This window comes from Nansenia antarctica (genome assembly GCF_963989245.1).
Source record: "Nansenia antarctica genome assembly, chromosome: 12".
Lineage (NCBI taxonomy): Eukaryota > Metazoa > Chordata > Actinopteri > Argentiniformes > Microstomatidae > Nansenia > Nansenia antarctica.
In genome coordinates, this window is record NC_137682.1 from 24,123,259 (window position 1) to 24,133,258 (window position 10,000).

Consider the following 10,000-nt stretch of genomic DNA (forward strand, 5'->3'; position numbering starts at 1 on the left):
AACCATCTGGGGTCCTTCTGGGAGGGGTGCGATGGACCGAACCATCTGGGAGGGGTGCACCGGGACGCGAATTTGCGAAACCTAGGATGGTTGGGGAAGGCAGGGCAATACCGCTACCTGATTGGTTGGCGAAGCACTGGTGAAGAGCCCCCTCAAGTCTGGCTAATTAGATGGTAGACTCGCCAGCCAATGAGGGGGCTCATCACGAGTGCTTCGCCAACCAATCAGGTAGCGGTATTGCCCTGTCTTCCCCTACCATTCTAGGTTTCGCAAATTCGCCACCGGGACACGGAGCCACGTTCCTTGAAAGACATGTTTATGCGCATGCGCCGTGTTCAATAAAAGGCACCGTAAACCAACAGAAACATGTCCACATTCCACTGCCTCTTTATTGTACTGTTTTATTTTTATTTTATTGCCAAGAAATAAATGATACAACTTAATTAAACACCTTCATAAGTGATAATGCAGCACGTCTAGGAGTTGAACTGGACTGCCAGAACATTTCCATTCAACCAACATAGGACATTCTTAATGTAGTGGCACAGATTCAATTACTCCAAATGTGATGAAAGATTAAAACCAAGTTTTCTCCTCACTCAAAGGCTAAAAATACACAAGTATCAGATCCAAACAAGGTGGAGAGAGGGATTAAACATGGGAAGGTTTCTGCCAGACATGTCATGTTTATCAGAATCACTGAACCATCCTGATATTCCATTACTAAACAATTAGCACAATTATGTTGAAGAGCTATATTTGTCATTTCTGTGCAGAAAACAACATCATTCTTAGAAACAATGGTTGCAAAGAGAAGTCTGTTTTTAACCGACTAATACTGTTCATTTGATACAGACAACGCAATGTTACTGTGTAATCATAGAACATTGTTGAATATGGCTAAAATACTGCTTGAATATATAACAAAAATAATCTTAGCATACAATTATTTGATAACACAGCATCATTTTATATTATTTGATAACACAGCGTCATTTTATCTTGTTTTATAGAAAGACACTTTTGTATATTCCTTTTAGTGAGAGAAAGTAACCATGAATATCAGATTATCAAATAAAAAAGGAAGACATGAAAAAAGAACACTGTCTGTGTCATTAAAGCTGAACACAATTCCATTCAGTGGACAATATACATAACTGCATAAACTGCTGTCAATAACCCATTCAAAAAAGTGAGAATATCATTTAAAGAGCCTGTTCAGATGTTTACCTACTCTATGCAGAAGGAAGAAGACCCTATTATTGCCAACGCCTGTCAGACAGAAGACTTTACTACACATGACATGGCAGAATTAACAGTAGACAGTAGTTATGAGACAATTTTGGCAAGTCAAAGGTGTGTGTGTGTGTGTGTAGTTTACAAGAAGAGGGTTGACATTAAGTACTGTAGGTAGCATGTTTTGAAATATATGACAGATCCTTGATATGACCAAAGAATTTAAATGACCCAAAAATGTATAACTACAAAATTCATGTAACATACAAAATGTTTTTGTAATTCCACAAATGACTTATTTTGAGGTGCCTCAACTGATTCAGATGTGATTGCATTCTGATATGACAGGGGGGATGTCCAACCCTACAATTTCCCCCAATACAAAAATAAAGTATTAGGGATAGTGTTAGATGAATGTCCTCATACAATTCATCATTTTACAGCTTTCCAAAAGGGTAATCAAAGTGACTATGTACATAACTAACAGCATCCTCTAAATTGGCTATTTTCGTAAACACTCCCATAGAAAACACAAAAAGAAACTCAAACCACATTCTTATATCAATAGTAAATAAATTAACAGGAAGATTCAAACACAAACACCTTACTCTCTCCCTCCTTGCTTGCTATGTTCCAACACAGCTTGGGGTGTAACTGCACTGCTTCCCCCCACCATTCTATCCGTGAATAGTGCATAAAGCAAGCCACGTGGCTATAGGGATCTCAGTGCAAAACACGCCCCCCCCCCTCTCTGCCTCCATCTGCCTTCTATCCTCTGGGCCAAATATGTCACATTATATTTCGTATCTGGATGAGAATGAATGTATTCATATCCAGGGTCAGATAGAGCTGGCTGATATAGCCTATACTACTCAACATCTGCTATCTGATCACAATAAACAATCTGGAAGATTCTAATCTAGAATAAACATTTTGAAATACTACACTCTGCTGTCTAGACCTACTTATTTACTATGACTGCATCACTGGTGGATGGATGGGAATTGATACAATGTTATTGATACCGATTCCATTATCGATTCTGCTTATTGATTCGATTCTTTACCGATTCCTGATAAATGTCCTGTGTGGAACAAAAGTAGGCCTACACAGGTCTGAACACCACAACAGTGTATATCATCTGAACATAACATTTGAACATTTTTTTTTTTTTTTACATAAATAAATAATGGAAAACAAATTCAATGGTCTGTAATCATGTCTATACCTCGGCTATATATATATTATATAAATAATCAACCTATATGTGTCGCTAGAGTTCTTGAGCACCTGCGGGTCAGGAGTCAGAGTTGAGAGTTGTACATGATTGGAGAGCAGACGTAAATAAAGAGCTAGCACTGCTAGAATAAAGGTACAAACTTTACAAAGTCTTATTTGTTCTACAATAAGAAACATTACATGGTCCTTTTCTTAAAAGGATATAACTGTGAAAACCAATATGAGCTATATGAAAAACAAGCAGCTGGCTGGAGCTTCTGAGCTCTCTGTACCAACAGTGTCATGTGTCAACATATAAAATGGATGAAATGGGAGAATATGTGTACAGCATTCATTATCATTTAGGGTCTCTTAGTCAAAGAGAAAAGCCTGCCTGCGTGGCACTAATTTATTAGCACGAAAGATGTTTTAGCATATTGCTGGTGTTTCCACCTTTACTTGATATGATAATTTCACAGATGTTACAAGTAGCATGGTTGTAATTTTTTTCCTAGACTCCGCCATTATGACTTCTTGTTGCAAGTTTCACGTTATCATGAGGCACACGTTTTTTGCAACGCATAACTGTCAGCACATGCGCAAAACATGCCCGCATCGATAAGAGACTCGATAACCTGGGATGTTATTGACACCGATGCATCGAAAAATGTGTTACCGGTTCTCAACTGGGACTGGTTCTGGATTCCCATCCTTACTGGTGCCTAATGTTCACCAGCTTGTTTGCCTGGAGGATTAAACACCAAAAACAAAGCTAAAGCATGAAACAGACATTCATTCTCATAAGACGCATACCCTTAACACTAGAACAGCCATGGGTGGGGGCATTTGACCCTGCGAGTAATTTTTTAAAATATCTTTGCACTCGATCAAATTTCAGGACCCTCCTTTCATGACTTTTCCTAGATATGTGTGTTCTACCACCCAGTATCCTTACATTTTCAAAACCATCAGGATAAGCTAGTATAAAGTTATTTTGCAGTTTTTCTGTGTACAGGGATCCTACAAGTTTCAACAAGTCAAATTTAAGACCTTTTTAGACCTTTTTTTAGACCTCTTTGGATATAGTTTGTGACCTATTCGCGACACCATATGATAGCTTTTTGTCATCCTCGAGGTGATGAAATTAGGGATTTCACTGCCATACAGACAAAAAAGGAAGCGAATTGGCATTTTTTGGGTTCCAGCTCGATTAATTTCAACGAAAATAGATGTGGTCGGACTGATTTCCTTGCAGGATCTCATTTTCAAGACCTAGCACCTAATTCTTAGACCGTTTTAGGCCTTACAGATTGGATTGCTGGATGTTAGACTTTAAGGCTTTTTAAGACCAGCGCGGGAACCCTGTGTGTCGGAGGCAGGATCATTTACAAGGCGGCCAACAAGTGGTCGTTGTGTGTAAATAGCAGCTTCCCATTGTAAAGACTATGGTCATTTGACCCCCGAGGCGGCTCTTAGAGTAGGTAAAAAAAGGCACGGCTGTTCTAGTGTTAATGATCAATCCTACATTAGATTTTTGTCTGTAAAACAACAAACAAATGTGAAGGTTGCACCTGTGGCAAATGAGTTAATGTCACCTAGTGTCCTGGCCACAATGCTGAGCTTTACTGGTTAATGGGTCAACTCCACATCATAACTGTAATCTGTCTCCATCTGTAGAACTGACACATAACAGCCTACCTTATGATTGCCTTTAACATGACTACGGACTGAGTGACATGATAATGTCAAGATAAACCAGATCTAAACTACTGGGTTGTAAAAAGTAGGGATTTGACTTGTGTAAAAGTATGTTTAGAGGGGTGTGTTCTGTGCATTAGAAGTACTTTGGCAACAAGTTTCATGGTGGGGGGCTTTGGAGTGCTTCAAGCAGCTTCAAACATTCCAACAACATTCATCGGACTAAATAGTAACACTAGATCATGTATGACCAATGACTCCAGAAAGTGTTCGACTGACCCCCTCGGTTGGGGTATGTAGATCGTAACTCTGTTATTTTTTACGAGAGAGAAAACTCATGACTCACCCTCATGGTCTGACTAGAGCACACCTCTCGAGGTAGAGGTGAAGTACAGTAGGCAGCTATTGAGGGAAAAGAGGGCTTTGAGAGTTTGGCTTGGACAACACCATGCAGCTTTCTACAGGACACACAATTGTAAACAAACATTAAAAAACACACTGTTTGAAAGAAAATGTTAAAGAAAAAGGAAACTGAAACCATGCACACTGACTTCAGATATGTAACCGAGAAAAGTGCTGATTTAGGGGGTAGGGGGTGGGGGGGGGGGGGTAGGGGTAATGTAAGGAGAGTTCTGGCACGACATGGCTGCTGTGGTGGTTCATCCCTCCATGATTCCTGTCCAAGATGTGTGACAGTTGGATGGAATTGAAGGTTGTGGCCTGAGTATGAGGGGGGAAGAGCGGTATGAGGGACACAAACACAAACCTACACACACAACATGTGAGGAGTCCTCCAATGAATGCAACATTTCCACAGAGCAGCATGCTGTTGAATCGCAGACACAAACACGCGCACGCACACACTAGGGTTGGGCGGCATCACATTTTTGACACTGTTAAACCGCTCCCGAATGTCCCCGCCGTATACGGTATCACCGCGGGATTAAAAATCACATTGTAGGGCTTTGAGGGAGCCGCCAATTTTCGAATGATGAGTTTGTGACAACTCTGGCTGGTAAAAGGCGGACCAAAGAGCTAGCTCAGTGTTTCCTCCAGGATTTTTCACATTAGTGGCGGAGCGGCTATCTGTCGCGCGCTGTGCGTGCGCGTTTTTTTTTCGCGTGCACGCGCATAAAACGCGCACTGGCGCTCAAAACAAAGACGTCGTTTCACCAAAAACTACAGGGTGGCAACAATTATAATTTCTTAAATAGCGGTTAAGTCATTAAAGCCGAGCAGGTGATTTTATATAGAAGGTTGTAGTGACCGCTCGTTAGCGAGCAAAGTATTCATAATTCACGGCGTTCCAGCCTTGTATAAAGCACTGTTATATGTTTACTACATCACCCATGTTGCTTAGCGGGTGATATGACGGGATATAAGTGGGACGGAGATGAATGAATGTTGTTGTTGTCAGTACGCATGCAGAGAGTGAGAATAAAGCGCACATGATTGTTTTTCTACCGGCAAAACGACTAGATCGTCCTGTTATTGCCGTCACTCCTACAAGGTGATCAAATACCAATATATCCTACAGCTGCAGCGGAACATGCGGAACGCGCATTACACACACACACACACACACACATTCGGAGTGTGTGTGTGTGTGTGTGTGTATCTGATTCAGTCTCGATTGCAGTGCGAACACAAACGACGAGGTTAATTGCAACATTGTAACATATTGTAAATAACTACGCCCTAAATCGTAACGAAATGTTGGTCTGGAAGCGGCCTAAATCTAGCTACAATCTGCTTTTTTTCTGTTCTCCGGTCATAATAACTCGCTGCCTTTCTGCGCAGCCTGAATCAAAGTGGACTGTCTGAATCAATTAGTGGCGGAGGAAATTCTTTCGTGGCGGCCCGCCACCAATAAATGCATATAGAGGAAACACTGTAGCTGCTCTCCAACCTGCTCCAAAACTTTGCGAGCGGGGCTGAAAAATGCAGGAAAAAAAAGAAAACGTAACATTATGGTCACGTAACACGCGATTATGACCATAGTATTTTTTCACAGATTATTTTTTGTGACAAATTGCTTTGTTTAGCCTACAAAAAGTGCTGTTATCACTTTCATAGCGTCTTCAACCACACAGACAGTGGTGCTGGACAAACACTCTTAAGGCATGGATTATATATACGCGGTGCACATTGCTCAGCAGATTCTTTTTTATGACGGTACTGAAACGGACACAGTACGGTATTACGTCCCAACCCTAACACACACACACACACACACACACACACACACATCTGTATTCACTAGTCTCTCCATGTACACGGCACCGAACTGATATTCACTAGTCCGTTAGTCCTCCCTTCCCTGGTTCCTCTCCCCGTTCTCTGTAACGACGGTAAGGCAAGGATAGTTTCAACGTCACTATGCTGAGCTGAGACACACAAGCTCAGACAAGCTGTTCCTCTCCTCCAGCAGTGGGTGACATCACAGACGTAACGCCCAGTTTGCCTGCCCGAACATGACAAACATGCCACTGCAACCACCTGGAGACGACCCTGTCTCCATCTTCCATCTTCCATCTTCCATCCTCATCCTCTGAAACGACGGCTCCTTCCCTCTCTCTCGTCTGTTCTGCGCGTAGTGGCCAAGGTAGAGCAGAGCTCGGGGGGGCTATGCCATGTATAGAAAGGTGTTGATATCCATCTCGTCTCGTTTGATGTATTTGTGCTCGATGAGCCACTCGATCTGCTCCTTGATCATCTTCTTCTGGGGCAGGAACATGTTCTTGAGGATCTCCACCAGCTCCGTCTGCAGCTGGGCGTTGCTGATCCGCTTCCTCATCTTCATGATCTGGATGACGGCCTCCTGAGAGGGGAGGGAGAGGAACAGGAGAGGGAGGAGCAGGTGAGAGGGAGAAGGTGAAAGGAGGGGGGAGAGGGGAAAAAAAGGAAGGTAGATAGGTTGAGTGTAATATTATACGTTTTGGGGTGAGCTGTTTAGATGGTCGTGACGCTTTTTAAGTTCACAAAATGTCCCAAATTGTGCGATCGACCATGTGAGTCTCTCTCACGTACCTGAGTTCTTAATACTCTAAGCTGAACGATGCCTTCGTTCTCCTCCTCTCTCATTCGCTCTGTGGTCAGCTGGAGTCGACCAATCAGATTAATCTTTCCCCTCTTCTGGACCTTGGAGTTTTTACTTTGAAACAGAGAGACCCACTTACTCAGCATGCAAGGAAAACACAATTTCCTTGTCAACATTTAACCCTGGTCTGAAGTCATAAATAACCTAAGTAAAGCTATGACCAATTGTACAGTTTTGAAATGTAAATGTGTAAATTAACTCTGTATAAATGTTAAACCTAATGCATTTCACAAAATAAATACATTTTTGAATATATCGTGTTGCATTTGTAGAATCACTGAAAATGTATTAACGAGTGATGGTGGTGAATGACAAGATTTGTATCCAGTGTGTGAGATGAGGGAGGGTTGAAGACTAGCCTACATGAGAGAGAACTCCTGGTTGACGTAGAACAGCGTGCTGTCAGTGAAGTCTTTGGGAGAGCTGACTGAAGGCTCGTAGGACAACACCTGCCTCTTCAGCTTAGGGAAGGCTACCAGAGACTGGACAGGGAGGTGGCAGGGGGAGAGGGAGAGAGAGTACACAACAGAAGAGAGAAATAGTTATTATTAGGATCTCTTTGAGTACAGCATTGGGCAAGTCCTCAAAGTCCTCAAAGTCCTCAAAGTCCTCAAAGTCCTCAAAGTCCTCAAAGTCCTCAAAGTCCTCAAAGTCCTCAAAGGGAATAAATGAAGCAAATTAGTTGAAAAAAAGTGTGTGTGTGTGTGTGTGTGTGTGTGTCTCACCCAGAGTGTGTGTGTGTGTGTGTGTGTGTGTGTCTCACCCAGAGTGTGTGTGTGTGTGTTTCTCACCAGAGTGTGTGTGTGTGTGTGTGTCTCACCCAGAGTGTGTGTGTGTGTGTGTGTGTGTCTCACCCAGAGTGTGTGTGTGTGTGTGTCTCACCCAGAGTGTGTGTGTGTGTGTGTGTGTGTGTGTCTCACCCAGAGTGTGTGTGTGTGTGTGTGTGTGTGTCTCACCCAGAGTGTGTGTGTGTGTGTGTGTGTGTGTCTCACCCAGAGTGTGTGTGTGTGTGTGTGTGTGTGTGTCTCACCCAGAGTGTGTGTGTGTGTGTGTGTGTGTGTCTCACCCAGAGTGTGTGTGTGTGTGTGTGTGTGTGTGTGTGTGTGTGTCTCACCCAGAGTGTGTGTGTGTGTGTGTCTCACCCAGAGTGTGTGTGTGTGTGTGTGTCTCACCCAGAGTGTGTGTGTGTGTGTGTGTGTCTCACCCAGAGTGTGTGTGTGTGTGTGTGTGTGTGTGTCTCACCCAGAGTGTGTGTGTGTGTGTGTGTCTCACCCAGAGTGTGTGTGTGTGTGTGTGTCTCACCCAGAGTGTGTGTGTGTGTGTGTGTCTCACCCAGAGTGTGTGTGTGTGTGTGTGTGTGTGTGTGTGTCTCACCCAGAGTGTGTGTGTGTGTGTGTGTGTGTGTGTGTGTGTGTGTGTGTCTCACCCAGAGTGTGTGTGTGTGTGTGTGTGTGTGTGTGTCTCACCCAGAGTGTGTGTGTGTGTGTGTGTGTGTGTGTGTGTCTCACCCAGAGTGTGTGTGTGTGTGTGTGTGTGTGTGTCTCACCCAGAGTGTGTGTGTGTGTGTGTCTCACCCAGAGTGTGTGTGTGTGTGTGTGTGTGTGTCTCACCCAGAGTGTGCGTCGTAGCTCTGCATCAGGAAGCTCCGTGGCCAGTTTGAGGTTGTCAAAGCTGATCCTCTCCCGGGGTCTCTGGTTCCAGGCGAACAGCGCGGCCAGCTGGAAGGTCGTGACCTCCAGGTCGTACTGGCCCACCTCGTTCTTAAACGTGATCTGAGAGGAGGGAGGAAAGGAGAAGGTAGAGGGGGTTCATGAATATAATTAAATATATAGTCTTTTAGTTCTTTAGCTCATCCTTCTTTATTGCATGTGAGCTTTTATTATTGACCATGCATCCGTCTCTATTGTCCTCACTTGTTCTTCATTAAAGCAGATTGTATTGCATCTGTGTATGAAATGTGCTATATTAAGTTAGTTTTATTTTGATACATGCAGTGCCTATAGAAAGTCTACACCCACTTTCAACATGTTTGTTGCCCCAGAGACACTTTCAAAGAGAAAGAAACAATCAAAAGAAATGATGTACAGTGGGGTGCAAAGATTTGGGCACCCCTAGTTAAAATGCCTTTTACAATGAATATCTAAGTGAAAAGAAGCAAACCTAACCTCGAAATGGTACAAAGTTAAACATGACACATTTCCTCATGTTTTAAAGCAAGATTCATTTTTATTTGTTTTACTTTTTACAGTTTACAGCAGGCTAGCTATATACAACATCAATTATGTCCGTCAACATGTTATATTCAATATGTAAGATCTTTAAACCACAAAATGGTTTTGTAATGATTCTTAAGTCGTGACTGAACACAACCAGTGCATGATTTGTTATATTGTATTGATCTGATTCAACAGTTACACTGTTACAGTAACGTCAACAAATGGACATCGTCTGGGGGGTATTCCATCAACGTTGCTAAAGGAAAATCCTGGCTTATTTTGATACGTTTCGCGAGATTAATCAAAATAAGGCAGGATTTGTTTTGTAAATCTCTGGGTACTTTAGTTAGTTAGTTTAGTTAGTTTGAGGGCCCAGCATTCTAGTGTGACAGCGGCCCATGGGACATGGTACGGAAGCGGTGAAGTGTGTTCTGGATTGTTTTTCAACGTCATGCTTTGCAGTGGCGTGTTGTATCACTTGAATTCATTGTCGCAAACACAATTATGGATTTGAAATAGATAAAATAATAAA

General features: G+C 42.7%; 1 protein-coding gene across 1 annotated transcript in view; it reads right to left on the reverse strand.

Moving 5' to 3' along the window:
• Window positions 1–6,778: 6,778 nt before the first annotated feature.
• LOC308168170 (cullin-5-like) overlaps window positions 6,779–10,000 on the reverse strand; it is a gene marked incomplete at both ends in the record, with an annotated part of 18,165 nt that continues 14,943 nt past the window's right edge. Inside the window, 4 exons of the mRNA XM_080542660.1 lie at window positions 6,779–6,973; window positions 7,183–7,306; window positions 7,616–7,734; window positions 8,863–9,024. Of these exons, the coding sequence (XP_080398786.1) occupies window positions 6,779–6,973; window positions 7,183–7,306; window positions 7,616–7,734; window positions 8,863–9,024 (600 nt within the window). The remainder of the gene's footprint in view (window positions 6,974–7,182; window positions 7,307–7,615; window positions 7,735–8,862; window positions 9,025–10,000) is intronic.